General features: G+C 45.7%; 1 protein-coding gene across 4 annotated transcripts in view; it reads right to left on the reverse strand.

Annotated features, from left to right (window-relative positions):
* The window catches only part of LOC147641716 (protein S-acyltransferase 24-like), a 65,028-nt gene extending 38,199 nt beyond the window's left edge, over positions 1 to 26,829 (reverse strand). The window contains exons 1-10 of one of the 4 annotated variants that reach the window (XM_086798848.1): positions 26,484 to 26,828; positions 25,968 to 26,108; positions 25,827 to 25,882; positions 25,273 to 25,353; positions 25,062 to 25,121; positions 15,450 to 15,562; positions 15,238 to 15,317; positions 14,913 to 15,076; positions 14,679 to 14,817; positions 14,472 to 14,571 (exon numbers count right to left, since the gene is read on the reverse strand). In XM_086798848.1, the coding sequence (XP_086654974.1) occupies positions 14,472 to 14,571; positions 14,679 to 14,817; positions 14,913 to 15,076; positions 15,238 to 15,317; positions 15,450 to 15,562; positions 25,062 to 25,121; positions 25,273 to 25,353; positions 25,827 to 25,882; positions 25,968 to 25,992 (818 nt within the window). In that variant the 5' untranslated portion in view covers positions 25,993 to 26,108; positions 26,484 to 26,828. Of the gene's footprint in view, positions 1 to 14,471; positions 14,572 to 14,678; positions 14,818 to 14,912; positions 15,077 to 15,237; positions 15,318 to 15,449; positions 15,563 to 25,061; positions 25,122 to 25,272; positions 25,354 to 25,826; positions 25,883 to 25,967; positions 26,109 to 26,483 lie in introns of all 4 variants that reach the window. The other 3 variants (XM_086798856.1, XM_086798862.1, XM_086798843.1) reach the window with 3 other exon arrangements.
* Between the last annotated feature and the right edge of the window lie 245 nt (positions 26,830 to 27,074).

Raw genomic sequence — 27,074 nt, forward strand, 5'->3', positions numbered from 1 at the left:
GAGAATGGTTCATCAAGGGACTGAATCCAAAGCTGAAGCAGTCAGACACCATTATGGACTGGTAGAAGTGGCCAAGAGGGCCGAGTTGCCCTGCACTTGGGCATGTTGTGAGACAGCCCATGGGCCCCCTTATGGGCCCATAAAAACCTCTAGGTCCTGTTGGCAGCCTACAGGGGCACCTACACCAAGTCAGCCAGTAGCAAGACAGTCGGCCAGGCCCTTGTTGACCACACATGTGAAAAGGCACTTCTTATTAGGAGTTTATTCCAGTCGTGGAGCATCAGCAACAGGCCAACAGCCTACAGCAAACCAACCAGCAGTGTTGGAGTCATATATACACGTTAGGCAGCATAAGAATTAAATCATCTCATTCTTCACAAGTTGCTGAAGCACTCCTAGGGCTAGGACTACCAATGGGAAGGCTCACACAACATGGACTTGAAGGTCAAGAATGGGCATCTTCAGGCTGTAGTTTTCCAGCCAAGGAAAGTCTCCAAGATTGGGTTTTGTTCTCATCATTCTAATAAAGCAAATACCCCATACGTGGAGGGGGCGCTTCAGAGGGTATTTGGGACCCTATCCTATGTACTTGTCTCTTCTCTCTCTCTTTCTCTCTATTATCAAAGTACAATCCTGTCTCTAAGCATCCGCATATTACACTTGAATAGTCATCCTCCTCTATTGGAATACTTTTCCAATCTCTCTCTCTCAACAGCACTCATAAGAGTGTCCAGAACAGTTGGATCTCATGGGCTGCAACCAACCTCAACCAATTGCCAGATTTGACCAGAATGGGAATCATGTTTGCACTGCCCCTTGAGAGAGAAATAGAACTCGGTCGTTATCTCAACCAAAGAGATAGCATTGACCTCGGGGATCCTACTAAGGGCATCAGCAACCCGATTGGTTGCCCCCTTATGGTAACGAATCTTAAAATCGAACTCCTGCATGAGGTCAACTCATTTGACCTTCCGACCCTTCAAGTAGGCGTGATCACAAATATACTTTAACCAGTGTTGATCCGTCAAGACTACAAATCAAGACCCATACAAAGTGTCTCCAACTTCTCATTGCATGGATAACAGCCAGAAGCTCCTTTTTCTAGGTAGAATACCTCATCTACGTCTCTGAAAGTTGCTTGCTTTCAAAGGCTATGGGTCGCCCATCCTCGCCCATCCTCGAACCTATTGCGTAATCACTAGTATCCATTTCAACCATAAAATCTTTACAAGGATCCAAAATCTGCAGCATAAGAGCTAAGGTGACTAGTGTCACTAACATTTCCCTGTATGAAAGGGGTCTTGTGGACCCCACGACATCTAAATATTTGGAAAGCTTTGCGAATGGGAGATTTTCTAGTACAAAGGATCCAATGCATGAAGTTGGCCTAGGCGCCCGAGATGGTTTCTTGGACACATAAATGGGCATTGGAGCTCAAGTGTGAAGAGGAAAGAATGTATAGCGAGCTCCCAAGGATTTGGGAGAGATCTAGCATTGAAACATGTTTCTACATGGTGCTCACATACATTTCTAATAAGGTGGAATATAAAGGAATAGACTCCTAAAATCTAGGAAGGTTACTATTTTTGCACAACCCCCAATGGAAATTCCATTCGCGTCATTACGTCCATAAGCTAAGCAAATGGGGAGACTTAGCACCTTTGAGACAGAAGCTCTACGAGTTGAGATATTTTTAGAGATGAAGTTTATGGGTGGGAACCAATTGGGACATGTTGCACGACGGTGGATCAAAGTGAGACATGTGACCTCACACTTGTCACCTTAGCTCTACACTTGTCATTATAGCTTTAACTTGGTATTCTAGCTCATGAGAGCCCCAAATCTATAAATTGGAGCCTTCTCTCTTCGTTTGGGCAGCCTCTATTGCTGCAAGCTAGCATCTACACTACTTCACTTTCCTCTACAAAAGGATACTCTACTTGTCTAGCTTTTTCTATACCAGTATTATTGGTGTATCAAGTATACTTGCTGCTGTAATTGCTGCACCAGCCAATGTACCTGATGTACCAGCTTCTATACTTGTTGTACTACCGGTTGTGCCGGATGCCCTGAATGCTATACCAGCCTGATATACTAGCTGCACCAGATGCCTTACGTGTTGTACCGACCTATTGTACTTGATGTGCTGGTTGTACTACCAGATGTCCTAAGTGTTGTACCAGCTCTATCGGATACCCTAAGTGATGTACCAGCCTGTTGTACTTCCTGTACAAGCCTCATGTACTTTTTGTACCAGATACTGACAGTATGGCTTCATTTGTATTAGAACACATGCTTCCTTATCTCTCAAAAGGAAGAAAAAGATCACAAGTGGGGACCACACTTGCCATCAATGCTATTAAGCATGGGGACTAGGACCTTTGACACACTTTCTATACAATCAAAGCATATTAAACATTAAACATGGCCACATCCACTTAACCACAATCCACAAAGAACTTGCACAATGGACACGACACTAGGGTCAGAAAGGGCCGACCCCCCTCAAAAGGTATTTTTATTCCAAGTACAAGATTTGGGGGTCTCCCCAGATTCGGGTAAAACTGGATTATCTACATACAATACCATATCATCATAATCATATACAATGAATCCATAAATCCTGGTGCCAGCCGATTCAAAGTCATGCGTTACGAGCATAAGAGAAAGACAACATGGTTTATGGATTTATGGAAATGGCTTTTTGTGCCTGTGACCATTATTCTCTTTATATTAGTATCATGGATCGTATTATCAAGCTCAATATGGAGTTATATCTTTGATTGCATAAGCATGGTGGGCCAATAACCCACAGGCCACAGGATTGAGCTTGGCAAAGAAAAGCTAAGTTTATTTGCAAAGTTGGTGCTTTTTGCAATTTATTGTAAGTGCTTTTAAATACTTAACCCTTGTATGCCCGTACAAGGAGGATTGTGTGTTGTTTGCCTTGAATTGTTTCTAGTAAACACTGTTAATGGCTGAAAAGCTTGGTTTATATAGTTTTCATTTCGAATTGTCCAAGGATTATGGACTATATTTATGGAGCATCCTTTGCTCGAAGATTCATACATATATGATGGTTTGGCACATCTATATGATTATCTTGGGCTTTATGCTTTTATGGTTTCATATATATTTACAGTTTTATGGCTCCCACATCCTATCGGTCTTTCTCATGCTCATGCCTATAACAGGCACAGCAGCTTTATTATCTACAGCTTTGTATGGAGGGGAAATGATGGCCAGGCCATGGTAGCCCAGAATGTCATCACCCCCAATATTAGGCATCATGGATCGGACAATAAAGACCAAGGCACATTTTGGTAAACTCAATGTCCCATGCCTCCAACCCAGGGCAGGGGGTAGGGGTTCATGCTCTTGCATCATTGAGCACCCCCACCCACGGCAGCCCTTGACCACCCAGTATCCACTAGATTTTTACTAAGGCTCCCCTTCACCACTTGATCCGCTATGGATGATGACAGACACTGCTACTAGCCTATACTTTGGCTGGTCTTTGTTTGCTCCATCTGTTCCATGCACCCCACACTCTCAAGGGTCAATGCTTCCTATCTATCCTAGTACATTCCCACTTTCTCTCTCATAGCCTTTTTTGTCCCTTAATATTTGAAGGCTCACAGCATGGGCTGGCTCTCTCTACTATACCCTAACTCTAGATAAGTCCCAAGATGACACTTGCAAATCTTTTCCCATGCTGACTGCATTGCTCTCCAAGAAGGGAGAAGAAAATCTCATTCCAGTGTTGAATAAGACCTCCTCTAACTAAGTAGAAGGATATAAGGCTGGAGGGTCATAACTTAGACAGGAGCTCGAGCTCCCCCACCTTGCAACCTGCAAGAAGCATCCCCCCTCTCCCAACACCCCCCCGCCCAAAAAAAAACCCTCTCCTCCCTGCACAGTGTTTAAACTTCTTCGGAGGGTTGTGATCTGCGTCTAGGAAAATGATCTCTTTTTCTACTAATGAAAGGGTCTCTTTTTGTCACCAATTGGCCGACCATTTGGTCCATTCCTAGTTTTTGCGTCTCGTTCACTTGAGGCCAGGCCGGTGTCTCATGTGAAGAGGCCAGTATTTTGCTGACATGGACGGGAGCCAGACTGGTGCCACCCGTGTGTTAGCAAGATGGTGTCGTATGGACGGGAGCCAGACCAGTGCCACCCGTGTATGACCTGGACTGTGTTCGATCCATGGGACTGTCACGCCATGGAAGAGCCAGTATTCGTGCCGTGTTTTGCCTATGGGACTGTCACACCATAGGGAAACTCGTGCCTGGAACTGTGTCTTACCTATGGGACTGTCACTCCATAGGAAGACCAGGTTTGTGCCGACAGATATTTTGTACATGTTCCATGAACGGGAGATATGTCCATGTTACTTTTTGCACATGCACACATATTTTGCATGTTTGAAACTGTTTTCGCATGACATGTATTTGTGTGTTTGCCTGCCTGACGTGTTACTTACTGAGCGGGGATGCCTGCCAGTGAGTCGTGAAGTCTGCCCTGTATTCTGACGAGTTCTAGTGCATGTGAACAGGTGGTAAGTATGTCGCACTTGTTGTTTTAATATTTTATCTCTAACCCCTTTAATTTATAAGGTTAGGTGTTCACACTTATTTAAAAGTGGGCACCCACTTAGGGGCCAAGGTGGGGAGCCCCACTTTTAAGTGAGTATGGGGGTGGGCATGGTCACCAACCCCCACTAGTCCCCCTTCATGCATGCGTGGGAAAACTCTAGTTGTATCTTCACTTTAATTTTATTAAAAAAAGGGCTCTCTTCAAGCGTAGAATCAATCGCTTCCTTCTGGCGTTGATTTTTCACCAACCGGCGACTCTTCCCATCTTTTTCTGCTGGCGACTAGCTTGCTGCAGGCGGCTCCCTATATTACTGCACGTACCTGTCCCCAGGCGGCTGGCTGCAATCTGCACTGCAGGTGGCCGCCATCTATCTCCGTACTGCTGCGCATACTCTCATCCAAGTGGCTGCGCAGGCTGCTGTTTACCCACATGCTGTACTTTCTGCTCCTACAGGCGGCTGCAAACTTGAAGGCTGCGCTGTTTTCTTCTTCTACACACAGTCGTGGGCCACCTTCAACAGACTCTGCAGCCAGGTGGTTGAGCACATCAGCTAGGCGGCCCCTATGCTTTAGGCTGCTGTCTACCCACAGGCTGTGCTGCCTAGTTCCTCTGCAGGCAGACGTAGGCCATCTTCAGCAGCATATTACAGCAACCAGCTGTGTGACCATCACCAGCCGATCGTGAACATACTTTTCCAACACGCTGCCCTCTGCAGCCGGGCTGTTGTTCCATCACCAGCAGGCCACGCTCTAGCTACTCGGGTTGTACTTCTTTTCCATTGGCGGTTACAAGAAGTCTTCACATCTCTTGGGTGGTATCAAAGTCTACACAAACACCACAAGTTTTGGTCTTCTATCAACCATCCACAAGTAAGTGACTTTCAGATTTGAATAAAGTATTTTTATGTTTAAATCTGATAAAGGATTCATCCCGCTCGGCCAACACCCGTTCGGTGCCGGGTTGTCCAAGCTGTATTGGCGAACCTCGGTCCAAAGGTGCTGAGATCGGGAGAGCCAGGCGTTAGTACGAGAGCGCCTGTTTGTGCGTGGTCTCGGAACACCAGTGAGGCGCTCTCCGCGGAGTCCAGTGAAAGCACAGGACCTTAGAGATTGGACCACACTAGTGGTCGTTCTGCTTCGAGTTTTCTACATCGAAATTCGAGCCTACTTGTTTGGTACTGTTTTCATATGTACATGGACATTATCTGGTTCTCAGAACCCATGGAGCATTGTATTTATTAAATACTCCCAATAAATATATCATATATTGAGGGGGGGGTCAGCCCGTTCCAGCCCCAGTGCTGGTGTCCATCTTTCCATTTCATTTCATTTAATTTCAAGTTGTTTTAAGTTGTCCATTTCAAATTTGTGGTTTTAAAGTTGTGCTATTAAGCGTGTGGGTGTCCAACGGAGTCTTTCCCACTTGACGGGATCGGTTTCATTGGTATCAGAGCACGGTTGTTTCCCTCTTCCTAGTGGGGAAACGAACCTGTGTACTGGACATCCCGCTTTTAGCAAACTTTGAACACAATGGACAGCCAAGGCAACCCTTTGGAAGTGCCTAATTCGAGGGGTCCCTCTAGTGCCTCTCGTGGGTCTGATGCCCTGCGAGGTAGACACAAGCCCCTTGAAAGGGTTCTTGATAGTGAATCCAAGGGTCAACTGTCTCCAGGAAAGACAGTTATGCTTGAACAAGAGCCTGATGCTATGAGGGCTGAAATGGAACATATGAGAAAACTTTTGCAGGCTCAAGAGCAAGAATTAAAGTTTTTGCATGAAGATCCACATCTGCAAAGTGCTATTGAAGCCAGGAAGGCTGATGCTATGGTTGATGTAACTTTTGAATCAATGGCTCGTGAAGTGGGCAAGAAACCAAGGGAGTTGGCACTTGCCTATCTCCTTCGCAAAGGTGATATCAAAGAGGGGGATGACGGAGAGCTGAAATTCAGAAATCCACCTCGTTTGAAGCATGGAGATCCCGCATCCCAGAGGCTGAAATCTTTTATGCAAAAGGAAGAGGTGACTGTCACCTCTCGACATGCATCCTCTCCACAAGGCACAAAGCCTGATAGATATTTGTATGCCAGTGCTCATGGAGGGCATGAAAGTCACATGCATGCAAGATATGTATCTCATGGTGACAGGTCTACTTCCAGAAAAATTTTGCCTTCTGAGTTGTCTCATGGAGAGACCATGCCATATGCAGGTAAGTCACATGCATCTGAACTTCGAGTTCGTGGAGCACATGCCACCGTGCCCCATGAAGCTTCTATGACGGCCCATGGAGCCCATGCAGACAAGGCTACCCCGTTGGATAAGGGGAAAAGAAAAAGAGAGGACCATGAGCCTCATGCCAGGAAGCTCAAGGAGTTCAAAGCAGGTGATAAATCTGTCAAATTTGATGTCTTTCATGGTGAACATGATGCTTCTAAGGTGTTAGCGTTTGTGGCACAGTTCGACATTGCTTTTAGCGATGAGGACTTTACAGAAAAGTCAAAGGTGCGCCATGCTAGCATGTTTTTAAAAGGGACTGCTGCCCATTGGTGGATCACTGAAAAGATCACCAAGGATCCCATCTCTACTTGGAAGGAATTCAAAGATAGATTTTATGCTCAGTTCTTGCCACCCAATGCAGAGCAAACTCTCACTCAAAAGTGGGACAGGTTGGAGCAAAAAGATAATGAGAGTGTGCAACAGTATGTTAACAAATTCTGGAAAGTGTTGCTGGAAGTCACTCCCTTCATGCAAATCACTGAGGATGAAAGAAAGAGGAAGTTTCGTTCTGGATTGCAACCAGCATATAGATCGGGTATTGAATTGCACCCAAAACATACGTTGCAACAACTCACAGCTTCTGCCCTTGCTACGGAGCAATTGGTGCTCAAGATCAAGCAAGATCAAGGAGGTTTCAAGGGGAAGGACAAGGCTGTCCCAAATCAGCAAAAGGGTGGACAGCCACCTAAAAAGAACTTCCGGGAGCCTTACAAGGGTGGTAAAGCTGAAAATAACACATCTAAAGAACAGGGCCCAAGGAAGAACAAATTTGGATTAACACCGGAGCAAAGAGAGCAATATGCTAAGGATGGAAAATGCTTTTCTTGTGGTAGCAAAGACCACATGTTCCGACAATGCCCAGATCGCAAATCAAAGCACGAGGACAAGCACACCAAAGCAAATGTTCATGCAGTTCCTGATGTGCAAGGTAATACAGGTCATGATAAAAAAAGAGCGTATGGTTTGCAAGGCTTGGGGGCAAATCAAGGATCAGCCCGCACTCTTCATGTTTGATGACTGTGCAACTGACAATTTCATCTCTATGCAAATGGCAGCTGCATTGGGTATTGAGGTTGAAAACATGGGACCTCAGATTGAAGCCGAAGCTGCATTTATTGGAAAAGAGGTGCAGGTTACCCCTTTGATAGGGAAGTTGCGCATCCATATACAGGGCTATCTTGATAATGAGCATTTCTTAGTTGCTCCACTGAATGGATGTGATGTATTGTTGGGCAAGCCGTGGCACCATAGGCTTGAGCCCCGCAAAGACTACAAGTCTAATATGATTTCTTTTATGCATAAAGGCCGCATGCATTTTATTGATGCTGGCAAAGAAGGGGATTCTATCCCAGTTGTATCGCACATCCAAATTAATAAAGCAATGAAAAAGAGTCTTTCAACGTACTTGATTTTTGTGCGTGATAGTCTTGTGCCAAATCATCAAAATGTGGATGCTATGTATAATGATAGGCTGAATTTTCTTAATGCATTCAACGACTGTTTTGCTGACTCGTTGCCAGGTGAATTACCCCCCCAAAGGCCCGAAGATCATCGCATAGATCTTGTGCCAGGTAGTTCTCCACCTAACAAACCCGCATACCGAGTAAGTGCTGCACAACAAGAAGAAATTATGAAGCAGGTAAACGAGCTTTTAGAGAAAGGTTTGGTTCAGCCCAGTTCCTCACCTTACTGCTCTCCTGTGCTTCTTGTTCAAAAGAAGGACGGATCATTCCGTATGTGTGTAGACTATAGAGCTTTGAACAAGCTTACCATCAAGAACAGATTTCCTATTCCACGTATTGATGATATCTTGGATAAGCTTGATGGTTCGGCTTGCTTTAGCAGACTTGATTTGAAGAGTGGTTATCACCAGATACGCGTGGTGCCACAAGATGTCCATAAGACTGCATTCAGGACAGCCTTCGGATTATATGAATTCTTGGTAATGCCTTTTGGTCTTACCAATGCTCCTGCTACTTTTAATCGTATGATGGATAGGATATTCCGACCCCATCGCAAGTTTACAGGAGTCTTCTTTGATGATATCTTGGTTTTCTCCAAGAATGAGCAAGAACACAGAACTCGTTTGGTCACAGTGTTCGAAGAGTTGCGGAAGCATAAACTTTTCGTCAATGCCATGAAAAGTGAGTTTTTCCTTTCAGAGATTCATTATCTGGGACATATTGTATCCAAAGATGGAGTTACAATGGATCCTGCAAAGATAGAGACTATTCGGAATTGGCCCGAATTGGAAAACGTACATCAAGTACGTAGTTTTCTGGGATTATGTTCGTACTACAGGCGTTTCATAAGGCATTTTGCTATGATTGCCACTCCTCTACATGATCTCACAAAGAAGAAAACTGCTTTCAAATGGACTTCAAAGGAACAGGATGCTTTCTTGCAGCTCAAGCATGCGATCATATGTGGTCCAGTATTGATTGTTCCTGACTTGCACAAGTCATTCGTGGTTGAATGTGATGCTTGTGGTGATTGCATAGGAGCTGTCCTAAATCAAGAAGGGCATGCAGTTGCATACGAGAGCCGTCGTTTGCATGATGCCGAGCTTCATATGGATATCTATGAGAAAGAGCTCTTGGCTGTAATTCACGCCTTAAAGATTTGGAAACACTACCTTCTTGGGGCTGAATTTGTAGTCAAGACAGATCATCAAAGCTTGAGATACTTTCTATCTCAAACCAAGCTTTCAGAGAAGCAGATGAGAATGGCAAATTTTCTTTCCATGTTTCATTTTCAGATTGTGCATACTCCAGGAAAGAAAAATGTGGTGGCCGATGCACTATCTAGGAGGCCTTATGTTGCTGCAGTCTCAGTGGCCTCTCATGGAGATCTATCTGCTATGAGAGATTTGTATCATTTGGATGCTGATTTTTGCCATATATGGACTGATTTGATGGTTGGTCATTCACATGCCTCTTATGTCATCAATGAGGGTTATCTCATGAAGGATAATTGCCTATGTGTGGTGAAGGATTTGCGTTCAAAGGTTATGGACGAATGTCACGCTCCACCATATGCTGGTCATAGAGGTATTATGCCTACTACTCGCATGATTCAGAGGTACTTCTTTTGGCCAAGCATGCGTAAAGACATTGAGGCTTATGTGCGTGCATGTATTACTTGCCAAAAGGTGAAATTTGATAGGCAAAAGCCTCCAGGTTTGCTTCAGCCATTGCCTATTCCCTTGCAACCTTGGGAAAGTATCACGATGGATTTTATTATGGATTTGCCTAGATCCCAGCATGGGAATGATGCTATTTGGACTATTGTGGACAGGTTTAGCAAGCAAGCTCATTTCTTGCCCGTCAAGAAAACCATCAAAGCTGATCATATGGTAAAGCTTTTTCTTGCTAATATTTTCAAGCATCATGGTATGCCTAAATCCATTGTTGGGGATAGAGATCCCAGGACTACAAGTCTATTTTGGAGGGCTTTGTTTGATAATATGGGTACTAAGCTTGAGTTTTTATCAGCTTATCATCCCCAAACGGATGGCCAAAGTGAAGCTACAAATTCAGCCGTGTTGGATTTGTTGAAGTGTTATGTAGCAAATCAAAAGAGTGCATGGGAGAAGTATCTTCCACTTGTTGAGTTTGCCTACAACAATACAATCCATGCTTCCACAGGAAAGGCTCCGTTTGAGATTATTTATGGCAGAGTGGTCTTGCCACCCATCCTTCGTACAAAGGATGAGATTTTTGCAGCTAATGAATATGTTCGTGACTTGGATGTTGCCTTTGGTCAGGTGCGGACAGCCATTGCAAGATCTCACGATAAGCATAAAATGGCTGCTGACAAGCATAGAAGGGACATGGAAGTCAAAGAAGGTGATTGGGTATTGTTGAAATTTGAGAAGGCTAGGCTTCGGAAGAGGCCAAGACGAGAAGGATCATATCCTAAGCTTTCTCCTCGCTATTATGGACCCTTCAAGGTGCTTCACAAGATCAATGAAGTGTCCTACAGGCTTGCTTTACCTAGTCATTGGAAGATTCACAATGCTTTTCATGTGAGTCTATTTCGGAAATATGTGGGGCCAGATCCTGATGAGCCTGTCACAGAAGATCCGCCAGAAATTGAAGAGCTTGAGGAGATCGTCCACCCAGAACAGATTGTTTTTCACAAGGAGAGAAAGCTACCTGCAGGAAAGCTTTCCAGGAGATACCTTGTGAAGTTTAAGAATTATTTGCCTATTGATGCCAAATGGGTAAATGAGGATTATTTTGCAGATTATCCGCAATTGTTGCAAGCATATCTTGAGGCTTTTCAGTTGAGGTCAACTCTTTAGAAGCCCGGGGGGATGTCACCAATTGGCCGACCATTTGGTCCATTCCTAGTTTTTGCGTCTCGTTCACTTGAGGCCAGGCCGGTGTCTCATGTGAAGAGGCCAGTATTTTGCTGACATGGACGGGAGCCAGACTGGTGCCACCCGTGTGTTAGCAGGATGGTGTCATATGGATGGGAGCCAAACCAGTGCCACCCGTGTATGACCTGGACTGTGTTCGATCCATGGGACTGTCACGCCATGGAAGAGCCAGTATTCGTGCCGTGTTTTGCCTATGGGACTGTCACACCATAGGGAAACTCGTGCCTGGAACTGTGTCTTACCTATGGGACTGTCACTCCATAGGAAGACCAGGTTTTTATGTTTTTATGTCGTGCCAGTTTTGTGCCGACAGATATTTTGTACATGTTCCATGAACGGGAGATATGTCCATGTTACTTTTTGCACATGCACACATATTTTGCATGTTTGAAACTGTTTTCGCATGACATGTATTTGTGTGTTTGCCTGCCTGACGTGTTACTTACTGAGCGGGGACGCCTGCCAGTGAGTCGTGAAGTCTGCCCTGTATTCTGACGAGTTCTAGTGCATGTGAACAGGTGGTAAGTATGTCGCACTTGTTGTTTTAATATTTTATCTCTAACCCCTTTAATTTATAAGGTTAGGTGTTCACACTTATTTAAAAGTGGGCACCCACTTAGGGGCCAAGGTGGGGAGCGCCACTTTTAAGTGAGTATGGGGGTGGGCATGGTCACCAACCCCCACTAGTCCCCCTTCATGCATGCGTGGGAAAACTCTAGTTGTATCTTCACTTTAATTTTATTAAAAAAAGGGCTCTCTTCAAGCGTAGAATCAATCGCTTCCTTCTGGCGTTGATTTTTCACCAACCGGCGACTCTTCCCATCTTTTTCTGCTGGCGACTAGCTTGCTGCAGGCGGCTCCCTATATTACTGCACGTACCTGTCCCCAGGCGGCTGGCTGCAATCTGCACTGCAGGTGGCCGCCATCTATCTCCGTACTGCTGCGCATACTCTCATCCAGGTGGCTGCGCAGGCTGCTGTTTACCCACAGGCTGTACTTTCTGCTCCTACAGGCGGCTGCAAACTTGAAGGCTGCGCTGTTTTCTTCTTCTACACACAGTCGTGGGCCACCTTCAACAGACTCTGCAGCCAGGTGGTTGAGCACATCAGCTAGGCGGCCCCTATGCTTTAGGCTGCTGTCTACCCACAGGCTGTGCTGCCTAGTTCCTCTGCAGGCAGACGTAGGCCATCTTCAGCAGCATATTACAGCAACCAGCTGTGTGACCATCACCAGCCGATCGTGAACATACTTTTCCAACACGCTGCCCTCTACAGCCGGGCTGTTGTTCCATCACCAGCAGGCCACGCTCTAGCTACTCAGGTTGTACTTCTTTTCCATTGGCGGTTACAAGAAGTCTTCACATCTCTTGGGTGGTATCAAAGTCTACACAAACACCACAAGTTTTGGTCTTCTATCAACCATCCACAAGTAAGTGACTTTCAGATTTGAATAAAGTATTTTTATGTTTAAATCTGATAAAGGATTCATCCCGCTCGGCCAACACCCGTTCGGTGCCGGGTTGTCCAAGCTGTATTGGCGAACCTCGGTCCAAAGGTGCTGAGATCGGGAGAGCCAGGCGTTAGTACGAGAGCGCCTGTTTGTGCGTGGTCTCGGAACACCAGTGAGGCGCTCTCCGCGGAGTCCAGTGAAAGCACAGGACCGTAGAGATTGGACCACACTAGTGGTCGTTCTGCTTCGAGTTTTCTACATCGAAATTCGAGCCTACTTGTTTGGTACTGTTTTCATATGTACATGGACATTATCTGGTTCTCAGAACCCATGGAGCATTGTATTTATTAAATACTCCCAATAAATATATCATATATTGAGGGGGGGGTCGGCCCGTTCCGGCCCCAGTGCTGGTGTCCATCTTTCCATTTCATTTCATTTAATTTCAAGTTGTTTTAAGTTGTCCATTTCAAATTTGTGGTTTTAAAGTTGTGCTATTAAGCGTGTGGGTGTCCAACGGAGTCTTTCCCACTTGACGGGATCGGTTTCACTTTTTGGGAAAAACAGGGCTATATGGTTTGCTACTGGAGTTTTTAAAACCTTCAAGGCTGGGTCACGAATCCTGTCTCCATGCAACGGGACTTGAAGATCACGTCCAAATTCTTCCTTTTGAGGAAGTGATCAAACCTCTGCATCAAGGAGGACTGGAGACCTCTTTCATGCTCAATAAAATCATAGATTCTACAAATTATGTGCTAAAACTTTGGCTAAGAAGCTCTTCTATATGCATTTGGTTCAGAGAATGAGCTAGCCACTTCTCTAGCGCTACAGCCTGCCTTAATGTGCTTAGCTATCTCAAATAGAATAGCATCACTCAGTCTTCTTTTCTTTCCCCAATGGCTTGCGGATGGCTCGCAGCATACACAACACAACCTGATCCACAGCTGAACAAGGCCCTAGTGCACAGGGTGTTCACAAGTACCTAGTTGCAATGCTTGGCACAGGTATGGCAATGCCTGGCACTGATTGGAGCCGCCTTGAGTGCCTCCCCTGTATGAATGTTAAGCTTGTAAGTTTGTACAGCAACCCCCAATCCACAGATCAGACAGCCCTAAACCCACTATAAAATCTGCTCAGCCCTAACACTAATCATCAACAGAATTTCCCTACAGGTTGTTTGTACAGCTTCAAGTTTGACTTACTCTCTGACAGGCTTCTATACAGCAAAGGCTTGGAACCCTGACCCTTTATTCACCTGTTCAATCACACAGGTCAACCACCGGTCAATGCAGTTGTCTATGGAGCGCAACAAGCCCAATAAAGTGGCATGATGACATGGCTTTCGTGTAAGTTTTCAAATTTATTTTTTGCCATTATGAGAAACCTTTCGGGGTCCTCCATTTTCATACCCCATTGAGATGTTTTGACACTACGCCTTTACACTCCTACACTTAACTAATTGCCTTCCAAACGATTCAAATAGATGAGATGAAATCTCCTCATAGCGTGGCAGCCAAGAGATCTCTTGTATGAGCCCTTTCTTCCCTGGCATGCTTAGTCACTGCCTTGGCCGACAAAACATGCTATACTGGGACTAGGAAGAATTGCACAAAGTAAACATTTCAAAGCCCCAAGTTTTGAAAGTGCAAGGAATGTCGAGATTATATATCCTCAAATCACACTAATGGGAAAAGTAACCGTATTGATACATATTCTGAAAGTAAAGTCTACCAGCTGATAACAATTAAATGGATTTAGGCTATTATTACCTGCTGCATCTATATAAAAGGAAAAGCCCACTTGTCCCAAGAAAGACTACCAACCATGCCCAAAGTCCAACAACAGCTGGTATGCTTGAAAGCGTTGATGCTGCAGCCACAACAAATAGCACCACATGGCAAACAAAACTACATAAAATATAAGCTTCCAAAAAGCATCTTTACTCAAGTATGTCAGGCCAGTGTTTTAGGACTCACACATGATAATAGACTGGATATAGGTTACAAGCAGCGCAATGATTAAGACCCACAAGATCGGAACAAGTCCCAGCTTCGTTATCCTCCTTAGCCCGCTCTTGGCATCCCCATGGTTATTAAAAACCCTTCTTGCATTTGACTGCATAAAAACAGCAGCAAAACCGTAACACAGAAGCTAGAGTGACAAGCTCATGAGTCAGAGCTTATGAAACCAGCCTGTTGACAAGCACTTACAAGGAAAAGAGCCACATGCCTGTGGCCTTTGTCAGAGGCAAGCTGGGCTGGTGTACACCCAGTGTTGTCTGTAACTATGAGATCTTCTTTTGTGCCCGCTTGAACCAGCACTGTGCATGCTTCTAGATTTCCTCTAATAGCTGCCCAGTGCAAAGGAGTGCAACCTGCTTACCAGAGCATCAAGACACTCAGTAAGAAGCAGAGCACCAAAAACGAAGAAGCAGAATGACATATGTGACTACCAAAAAAGAAAAAAGCAGCATTACATGTTGTGATCATCCTGCAAGAAGCAGAGCACCAAACAAACAAAAAGCAGCAGGATTACCTTCTCTATCTTGCCGACTCCGATACGCATCCATGAAGAGAAGCAATCGCACACAATCAACAAAACCTTTGTACGCAGCCCTATGATTTATTTGCCGTATCATATTCATAGGGTTAGTTCCAGCATGAGAACACAAGAAAGATAGAAGCCGATAAAAAAGCTGTAGAAATATTTTTATAAGCTACCATTACAGTATGGATAAGGGGTGCTACCAATGAAGGGGGCTTCTGCCATCGTTGTCAGGAGCATCAATATCAGCACCCCATTTAGTAGCAATATCATACAACAAAGCCGTCTGTCCATGTTGGGCCGCCACATGCATCGCCTGGAAAACACCAAAACAGAAAGCAACAAGAGTCATACAGCGTAATTTCCCTCAACAATGACTGATTTCTGAAGCTACTTACTCAATGATGTGAAAATAGATATGTATTTCTTCAATGAAGTACATGCAGCTTTATAGGTGATACAAGGTTGAATCAGTGACATCATTGCTTATGTCAGACACACATAAATATCTAGATACCATTTGATACCCGTCTAAGAGGTGGTTCACACACGCACACTACCTCACTCATAAGAGTGGGTTCACACATAGACATACAGTTACACACTATGTTGACCAAGTACACTCACAACATGACTTAGCAACCATTCACACACACTTAGATCAAGTACACACCGACCATCAGGCTTTAAATTTGGCACCTAAGTCTAGGTGCCATAAAAAATCTAGTGGCACTTTTGCCATCAACCATGGGTGCCAAAATGTCACCTTTGGCTAAAATTTTGAGTGTCCCTTTTAATAACAAACCACTTTACTTTGAATAATGAAAACATATTAGTTTTGTAAGTGCATTAAGCTTTCACAATTCAATAGACGTCTTCTTATCACACAAAATACATTATAGCAAGAGAATTTTTAAAGGCATCATAAATTATTGAAGACTTTCAAATTATTGAAGACTTTCAAGTTATTGAAGACTTTCCATATTTATTATGTATTGTATACTATATTATATATATTTATTAATATATATTATATAGGATATATACCCTTGGTCACTTAGACCTCTAAGGCTAGGTGCCATTGGGCACTTCGCTTGTTTTTTCAAAGTGCCACGTTGGCACTTTTACCAGAAAACGGAGGTGCCATTTGGCACTTGAAATTGTGAAAGGCTCCCGTACGGGTGCCAAATTTAAAGCCTGCCGACCATAACAACCATAGAGATAGGCCTTGCTTCCAACAAAGCCCCCTCAAGGGCTAACTCTCCTGCTATTGCAAGGATAAATCAGGACCCACAGTCCTATTTCACATGCCTGCAAGGGTGCACCTTGGGTAGAGCTAACAACCAGGAAGGACCAACCAGATCACACACAATCCACATGGCTTACATCATAAGGTGACCAGAAGTGGTTGCAACCATGATAAACACTTGATATAAAATACAAAACATAACTTGGTCTAACATACAAAACACAAACCTTGACATAGAAAAAACACATGGAAATTCGACACACAAAGGGAAACACGCATTTGTGCATTGTAGCACCATATTTATCATCACCCCCCCTTGATACCAACTTGGCCTACCGATTTGGTAGCTCAGCAGTTGAATCATTACATAAAGCAGATTTTTCATCTCATCCCTCGGGAAAAATTAGGGCTTCCAAAAACTTGGGTTTTTTGAAACTAATGCTATGGGAGGCTGTAGCAACACTCTAATGCTTGATATACACTAGCCACACCCACTGTTTTGGGGGCATTCATCACTCAACTCTTCAAACATAGAGAGGAGCTTGAGTCACATTATGCCACACACTAGCTTTCTAGTTTTACCCTTCATAGTAACAAAAGGAGACTTTTTTTTTTGTCTTGTACTAGTTTGTTGGTCCCATGGGTCATATTTGGCCCCCAGTGGATGATAATACAATCTTCTTCTTCTTCTCTCTAACTCTCTCTCTCTCTCGCCCCGCACTGCCCCATTGGTGTGGCGGGTGATCATGCCTACCTAGCCTTCTCCCTCACATGCCAGTACACCACTCATCCACCTACCTTACCACGCCATCACCACTTGAGATACCACTTCACCAGGGAAACCTCCTCAGTCTACTCTGATCACATCTTCCACATCATCTCTGACCTCAACCCACACATCCCACTTGATGACCTTACCACACAGCTTGCAGCCTCCCTTCACACATCCACCACAGCCGCCTTTCCACACACCAGAGCCACTCCCCAACACACCAAAGCCACTCCCCGACCGCCACATAACAGTTGGTATGATGAGGAATGCCGAAAGACCCATGCCCGCCTGCAATGGGATATTGCTCTGAGCTCCACCACTCACTAGCAGGCACGAGTGATCTTCCGGCGCCCCACGCGTGCCTATCTAGCCACACTTGAGCAAGAGCTATACCAACTGTTTTTAGGACGGGCCTGCAAGGACCTGGAGGCTCTTCCAAGCTCAAGCACAACCGCCTCCGATTACCTTGCCCGACACTTGGCATACCTATGCCACTGTGAGGTGGGATTTCTATCCGAAGGGACTTGGTGCCTTGAGGGTATGCTAGCCCTCCCCATATAGAGGCAATCTATATGGGGAGGGTTAGCATACCCTCAAGGCACCAAGTCCCTTCGGATAGAAATCCCACCTCACAGCCACTCCCTTTACCACGTCCCCGAACAGCCACCTCTCCCTCACCCACCCGAGCCTCACCCACCTGAGCCTCGCGCTCCCCCCCCCCCCCCCCCCCCCCCCCCCCCCCCAATTCCTCCTCCTTCCACTTGAGTATGGTTAGAGATGCCATTGACAGGATGCAGAATGGGAGAGCACACGATCATGACGGGCTCCTTGCCGAGCATTCCTCTCATGCTAGGGATGTGTTGGCTCCACTTTTGGTTCATATGTTTAACAAAGCAGTATGCGAGGGTTTTCCCAATGGTTGGTCCTCGAATACCATTGTGCCCATTTCGAAGGCAGGTGACCCCATGGACCCCGGCAACTACAGGACTATTATGATTGGTCACACATTGGCCAAGATTTATGGATCGATCTTGGAGCATGAGCTCAGCAAATGGGCCAAGGAGCAGAGACTCACCAGGGCAAGCAATGTTTTCGAAGAGGACACTCCAAACTAAATCACATTTTCACATTACGGGGCATTATTGAGGAGGGGAGAGCTCATGGGCATCACATATACGGTTGCTTTGTGGATTTCCGCAAGGCTTTTGACACCGTCCCACGGGCCAGATTGATGAGGAGACTGCAGGATAAGGGAGTACCAACAGATATGCTTTGGGGGATCCTCACACTGTACAAGTCTGTCTTACTGGCAAAGTACGGGCCCCAAGGGGGTGACTCGGATGTCAGCACTATCGAAGTGAAACAGGGTTGCAGAGGCACTTGGATGCACAGTTGGCAAGAGTCTTGATATCTATTGTATGGAGATGACATTGTCCTTATCTTTGATTCACCAGAGGGGTTGCAGAGGCACTTGGATGCATTAAGGGATTTTTGCGAGGATTGAGACCTCACGATGAACCTTGGGAAGACCAAGGTTATGATCTTTAACACACCCCACAATGGGTAGGCAGATCCGCACCTCAATTTACATATAGTGGGAAGCCCATGGAGTATGTGGCCTCTTATGTATATCTTGGGATCACTTTTGCCAGGCCTCAGTTCTCCATGCGGAAGGCAGCCAAAACCACATATGCAACTCTGAGCTCACTTTAGAAGCATTGCTCATAGATACAGTTTCAGGAGCCGAGGACGAAGCTCTGCCTGTTTGACACATTAGTCACACCTGCATTATTGTATGGAGCTCCCATTTGGGATCCCAATTTATACCACAGGAGGAGACGGAAAAGGGAGTCAGCTGTGACAGATACAAGAGAGGTATATGATGGGTGGAAGCTGATGGAGAAGCCAGTAAGCCTTCAGTGCCACATGAGATTGTGCGAGTGGAGATGGGGGGCTGCCCCTATCGTGACAAAGGCTCTTTTCTAGACAGACATACCGGCACGGATTATGGGAGCTCCCACTAAATAGATACCCCCAGCTTGCCCTAGAGTCCTTGACACAACTGGCACTTGAAGGAGACACGCAGTGTTGGTATGCACAAGTGAGCACTTGGTTTGGTATGCATGGCATGCAAATGGGGGCACTCCCACCATTTCAGTACAACATAGAGACCCCTTCCTTTGCTCTCACCCGCACAGAACTGAACAAGGTGATCTAGAAGGACATTGTGAGATTGGATACTCAGAGGACCTAGCATCCACCCCTCCAACCCCTAGGGACGAAGATGGCTTTCTACAGAGACCATCTTCTTCACATTATGGAGGACGGCTTCATCATACGGCCGCACTACATGGATACACATCTCTCATTTGGGGTGCGGTGTGTGATTGGACAGATCCGCACCTCATCCCACCAGTTGAGAGTGGAGACAACCAAATATGGGCCGAGAGCAGCTCCACCAGAGGACAGGACATGCCAGCTTTGCCATATAGAGGTTGAGACACAGGCTCTTTATATCTGCGGATAACCAATATACTATGAAATCAGAGGGAGGGTCCATTGCCTCTTCCGAAAGGGATTTGGACCACTCTCTAGGATCATGGATTTTTCCAGACCAAAGATGCCTAGGGCTCTTTCTTTTGGAGCTCCGCAGACACAGGGAATCCCTATTGTGGCCTAGATCAGTTGCACCCACCCAAGGACCAGCGCAGAGAGCTCTCACTAACTTCTTCCAAACTAGAGCCCCAAGAGTAGATCCACCCACTCCCCTTGACCTCCAAGCTGATGCAAGAGCCCAGCTAAGAGAAGTGACATTAGACAAAGCCACCAAGCTATGCAGAGCCCGACGCCCCTGACATAGTGGCTGCCGCCCACGCTCATCACTTCAGGAGGATAAGAGCCATCATTTTCCACCACCGCAAGACTTTCTTCCGCCCTGTCAGCCTCACTACATTGAGTACCATATTGCAGCACCGTATATGCGAGATATTCTTGGCTATGCAAGAGCTTGAGACTTTCTGTTTTTTTTCCCCCCGGATATTTTCTTTTTCAATACAATGATAATGTATTCCATGGACATGATGTAACATTTTGGTCTCATAGGTCATTTTGGCCTTATGAAGAAGTTAATACAACTCTCTCTCTCTCTCTCTTAAGGGGGAAAAGATTTATTTGGATGAGGACCTTACACCGGCACAGATAGCACACCGGAAGGAACACATGCCGCGTGTGCTTGAGGCAAGGAAAGAGGGGAAACGGGCGGTATAAAGAGATGGCCGAGTCATCATTACGGAGAGGAGGCCCGCTTGACGGTGCGCGGCCTATGAGACCTTGCGATTCACGGTGTGGAATTGCAACGGAGCCCTTAGAACGGATGCAGGATACTTTGAGGATACTTTCAGACACAATGATATTGCTATGTATACGGAGACCCATCAGTGCACAAACAAGAGGCTTCCTTACGTCCGGGGTTATAGATGGAAATCAGTTTTCCGCCCTCAGCCACGCACAGTGGGAGGTACCAGAGGATCTGGAGGAGTGGCAATACTTTACAGGGAGGAGCTTCGTGATAAAATACATGTGGTACATAGAGATGTAGATGCGAGGTACATGTGGGTCCGAATATGCAGAGGGGGGCTCCGCGAGCTATATGTGGCAGTATGCTACTTTCCCCCAGCCCACTCCAGGTTTGCACCATCAAGAGAGTCGCCCTATATACCACTATATAATGATATCATGAGGTTTGCCAACATGGGAGACATATTACTATTGGGAGACTTTAATGCACGTATAGGCACAGAGCAGACAGAGTTGTATGATACTCAAGAGGCTATGTACCGGGAGATCACGGCAGAGGATGTAGGGTTGCAGAGATCGGCACAGGATGAGGGGGAGATTACAAATTATGGCAGGCATTTTCTCGCACTCGGGAGTGCACATGGGTTGGTCATATACAATGGCTTATCGAGATGGCAAGTATCAGATGCTCTCACACACTGGAACTCTAAAGGGGGTACCTGATGTGTGGGGTTTCACGATTTCTAGTAGGCCCATAGGCATAGCAACCGATCATGCATACCTAAGTTTCACACTAGTAGGTAGATCCCCGAGAGATGGGCCAACCACTCATCTACCTAGGTACCCGAGATATCAGTTTACACGTGAGACAGTTGGGGTTTATCGAGATGCAATATCTGATGGCTTGTTCGCTTTAGACCCGCATAGCCCTTTGGATGAGATCACGAGAGATTGGCAAGTGTACTACATGCATCCGCCTCGTATGCGTTTCCCTGCACTATTATCCCTTCGACCCACCCCCGCAGCACTGCCCCACAGAACAGTTGGTATGATGATGAGTGTCGTGAGAGACGAGCACAAATAGCCATGGGGTCTCACACGCATAGGCAGGCTAGGATGATCTTTCGGCGCCTTGTGCGGAGGAAGAAATGAGCCTATCTGGCTAAGCTAGAGGAGGAGATCTACCAACTCTTCTTGGGGAAGGACAGCAAGAGGGCATGGAAGATGTTTCAAGAGAGACAACCTGGTACTCCGATTACTGCACCCGAGGCATGGCATACTTATGCTAGAGAGCTATATGATGCACCAAGACAGCCCCCCACCCCCCCCCACTGGGAGCTAGACCAGCTAGCAGCATCTTTTTCACTATGCGGATGGTGCTAGATGCGATAGACAAGTTACAAAATGGAAAGGCACATGATCATGATGGGCTAGTTGGAGAGCACTTCTCATATGCACGAGACACTTTGGCTCCGCTCATCGTACATGTGTTTAAGCGTGCCATTTGTGAGGGTTTCTCGACAAGCTGGACAGAGCATATCATTGTATCACTCTTTAAGAGTGGGGACCCCATGGTACTAGGCAACTACAGGACGATCATGATTGGTCATTACTTGGCCAAATTATATGGCTCTATATTCGAGTCGGAACTGAGCTGATGGGCAAAGAGGCATGGTCATCGAGCACATGGACATGCTGGCTTCAGGAGAGGATTTACTACCTTGGATCACATACTGACACTTCGGGCACTTATTGAAGAGGGCAGGGCACAGAAGAGAAGGATATACTGCTGCTTTGTGGACTTCCGCAAAGCCTTTGATACCGTACCACGTGCTAGGCTTATGCACAAATTGCATGACATTGAGGTACCCGAGGATATGCAGTGGGGGATATATGCTTTGTATGAGTCTGTGTGACAGGCAGAGTCCGACGAGCTCCAGGCGGACTATCTAATAGGGTGACCAGCACGATAGGGGTGAAGCAGGGATGCCCGCTATCGCCCACCCTCTTTGGACTGTACATTGATGCGGTCTCTGATTATGTAGACAGATTGGGAGGCCCAGGGGCATGCCTGGCAGGGGTGTTGATACCCATCTTGTTATATGCTGATGATATTGTTCTAATCTCAGACTCTCCGGAGGGATTATAGAGACACCTTGATGCATTACAGGCTTTCTGTGCGGATAGAGATCTGACAAAGAACCTTGGGAAAACCAAGGTTATGGTGTTTAACACCACACAGGCATGGGTGACGAGATCAGAGCCTCAGTTCACTTTCTGAGGGGAGCCGGTAGAGTACGTCAGGTCATATGTCTACTTGGGAGTTACTTTCACAGGACCGCATTTCTCCCTGAAGGAAGCAGTAGCAGCTAGATTAGCTGGAGGGCATGCAGCCTTGGGGCCACTTGAGCGGCAGTGTGCACACATACAGTTTCAGGAGCCACGCACCAAATTGTGGCTATTTGATACGCTTGTCACACCAACCCTCCTGTACAAAGCTCCAATTTGGGGACCAAGTATACATCACAGATCTCAGAGAGGGACAGATGAGGGATGGAGGCAAATGGAGAGACCATTGATTATGATGATTGCCCGCATGATTCGGAGCAAATCATCAATACCACATGAGATTGTTCGGGCTGAGCTGGGTGCCCCACCAGTAGTAACCGAGGCCCTATTCCAAGCACTTACCTTTTTACAACGGCTATAGGAGCTCCCTCAGCAGAGGTACTCCCGATTGGCCTTGACCTCATCCATACAGTTGGCAGAGGATGGAGATACTCATGTAACGGCCCAAAACCCTCTCGGAAGAGGTAGTGATATCTCCCTTGGATCTCATAATAGACTGTAAATCGGCACATGTAGTGTTCCTCTTTCTCTACCTCCTGGTAGCATAGCTGACAAATGCAGTCATCCACGATCTGATGCACATATCGCACTGTCTCAATCCGTAGCTGGTGTGATGAGGTCTGGATCTGTCCAATGGCACAACGTATCCCATGTGATAGGTGTACATCCATGTACGCCGGGCGGGTGATAAAATCATCCGGTGAGAGATGTAGAAAATGGCTCTTGTAATGAGCCATTTTCATGCCCAAGGGCTCAAGGGGGCTAGTCCATGTCCTCTCTGTGTCCACTCTGATGATATCCATCCTGATCACGCGGTTTTGCTTTGAGCGGGTGAGATCAAAAAATGGACAATCCAGACTCTATTGAAAGGGTGGTAGTGCCTCTATCCGCAAACCATGTAGGTCAAACCATGATCTCATCTGAGCATGGGTCATGGAGTTTGAGGATCAGAGATGCCTCGGATTGTTTCTACTTGAGCTCGGGAGACACAGAGAGACCAGACCCTCTTGGCAAACAGGAGGCCGAACCATGATGTACCTAGACAGAGGACCCTAACAGATTTCTTCGGCACCGGCACCGGCACCGGCACCAACACCAACAACCCAGCCCACACCCCTCCTGATACCTCCTCCATTGGGCCATCAGGGCACCGACCACGCTCCCAAGGAGTCACCACTGATAGAGCAGTTATCTTATGTCGTGCCCGTCGGCCACGCCCACTAGGATCCCGACCACCGCATCCTCACCATCGCCAGATCAGAGCCATTATTACTTGGCATCGGAGGCGCCTACCTCGCTTCTACGACCTCTCCATTCTAGACAACCCCATGGCGGAGATACTTGATCTAAGGAGAGGGAAACACTTCAATTGATCGGCATACATGGATCTACCTATACATTTTTCAGTATTTTCTACTCAGTATCATCTCGGAGTCTTACAGTTCTGTTCTTATAACTGTAGGACAATCAGTTTATTGTACTTTTTAGTCTCATTTAGTTGTTCTCTTTGATGAGACACCAACTTCAGATGTACTCTCAGATTTGGTCTCATAGGCCACTATGGCCTCTTAGAGACGTTAATATATCATTTCATTTCTCTCTCTCTCTCTCTCTCTCTCTCTCTCTCTCTCTCTCTCTCTCTCTCTCGTCGAGATTACAAAGCTAGGGGAAACCATAGTCGAGATGCATATGACCCAATTATAATACAATTTGAGGTTATCTCACTCACTCTCTCGGATATAAATTCGCAACTCGCATTTAAACACGGAAAGATGCGTAGTAAATTCTAACTCCTATAATTGAAGAACTCAAAGATTAATCTATGCTTACTCTAGTGCAAATTACCAAGAATAGTCTAATCCTTTCTCTCCAAGCAAATGTCATTGAAAAAAGCAAGAGAAGACTAGCTCTCTCGTTTTCTCCCGTGCTCAATCGTTGATAAGGGGATAAAAAGAGTGTTTTACTATCAATACACATAAAAAGAAAACGACCTAATCTTGCAAAAGGAAATAGAAATAACTCTAATCTATCCATCCTAGCATCTCAAACCATTACATGGCAAGAATTATATTAATTTTTACTAAGCTCTTCTAAAGGCTAATTAACTTTAGTATTAATAAATGAGCATTTTTTTAAAGCTTATTATACCTCCATATTTTGAAAATACTCAGAGGGAAGAAAAAAATCGTTTTTTCCTTCAAAGTGGCTCTGGAAGGATTCAGAGATTGCCAAGAGTGAGAGAGTGGTGTGGGAGCCAAGCTGGAGAAGCTTCAGCCTCAAAGGGCAACAAAAACGAATTTCATAGAGGAAATAAAAAATTCGTTTTTTTTTTTTGCAAGGTGAGAGAGGAAGAAGCTACCAAATCTTCTCTTTTCCATGGCCTATTAGCTCCAAGCCTGATTCCTCGACGAGCTAATTGTGGCATTCCATACTCCTTTAACTGTGTCGCACAAGAGCAAATGGCTGACAACAAATCTTGCTTTTTATTGTATTACTCATGCACACCACAATCACCAGACCAACTAGGTTTTAAATTGAGACAAAAAGTTCCGCCAGCTCAACCATGGCTCGGCTCGTCTCGGCTTGACTTTGGCATTTCAAGCATGTGCTTCTCCATTAACATCTTGTCCATCATTATTAAGAGCCGTGCTCCAAAAATTGTATTTGGTCTATCTAACTGTTCAATTTCCCAATTATTGATTATCTTCCCAATATCTCACTCACGCCACACATGAAAGCCATCCCCCATTGTTCCTAAATTCATCCATAACAGACCTACAACCCCATTGTACCCCATAGCTCCTACTAGCCCACATAGAGAAGCATAGGTTTTACCAGCTGGGATATGGCTTGAAGGTTTTACTCATCAAAATGATACTGTCTACATTCTTGGAAACCAAGAGAAAGCCTTACTTCCAGTAATACAATCAGCCTCCATTGCTTAAGCCGGCAGAAGCCAGATGCAAGGCCTGCAGGTTGTTCGTCATCAACAAAACTAACATGGAGAACCCCTCATTGTCAAGAGTTGCATGCACATAGAAAAGACCACCATACCCGATATCCATGAGAGTCTGAACATTCCAATCGAGCCCCATTCTGTAGAAGTAGCTCTGCAACCTGAATTGAGCCACGGACAGCTGTCCAATGCAGAGCTGTCTGTCCGGTATGATCACAGGCATTCACATCTGCTCCATGCTGTCAAGAAGTTAGGCAAAAGCAGAAAATTAGGGCATTAGGGATTGAGGATTAAGCAAGTTCGCATTTCAAAGTAAGGAGATTTACATCAATGATATAGCATGAATAAGAAGGGCATTAAGATCAGAGTTAGCATAAATATGAAGATCAACATCCAAAGCTAGCATTATTGAAAAGATTAACAGCGAACATTGAGAAGGTTTAAACCGAGAAGTAAGCACATAAGAAGATTAACCTCCGTGTTAAAGCATCGTTAAAAAGAATGACACCAACAATTTCCCATAATATTAGCATGTTTGAGAAGATTAACATCAAAATTTGGCATGGCTAAGAGGATTAGCTACGGTTTAAGAGGATTAAGTTAAGCAATCTTGCCTCGATGATGTATTGGGCGGCAGCAACACGATTGTTGAGGGCGCTCCATTGCAGGGTATGGTAGCCCCCACCATCAGTCTGGGAAACGGAGCAGCCCTCCTGTTCCACGAGGCGGTGGAGCTTCTCCAGATCCCCATAGGCCGCCGCTGTGTAAACGTCGTCACGCAGTGCCTCCTCCTCCGCCTCCCTCGCGACGCCGCCATCCCGACCCTGATGATCGGAGATCACCTCTATCTCCGACGCCATGAAATCCTTTATTCGATCTCCTAGGAGCTTCTGTGAAGACTGAGCAGAGAGAGAGGGGTCAACATTCAAGTTTGAAAAATGTTAATAGTTACTCTGCCGCATCGGTTTGTACATTCTTGTCACTTGGCAAAATACGATGGTCACGTAGAGTGACACGTGGATGAATACTCTGGCAAAATACGATGGTCACTCAATAAATGCTCTCCCAAGTGGGGTCTATCTGCCCTTGGTCTATCTCCCCTTGTACAGTGTACACTCCTTTCAAGTGACAAAATATGGGTGAATGTTGTGGCAAGGGCAAGAATAGTGAGACTCTCTCTCACGCACACATTCTCAACATGTCAC

This window comes from Cibotium barometz, chromosome 1, assembly GCF_041138505.1.
Source record: "Cibotium barometz isolate CiBa-2024 chromosome 1, ASM4113850v1, whole genome shotgun sequence".
In the NCBI taxonomy this organism is placed as follows: domain Eukaryota; kingdom Viridiplantae; phylum Streptophyta; class Polypodiopsida; order Cyatheales; family Cibotiaceae; genus Cibotium; species Cibotium barometz.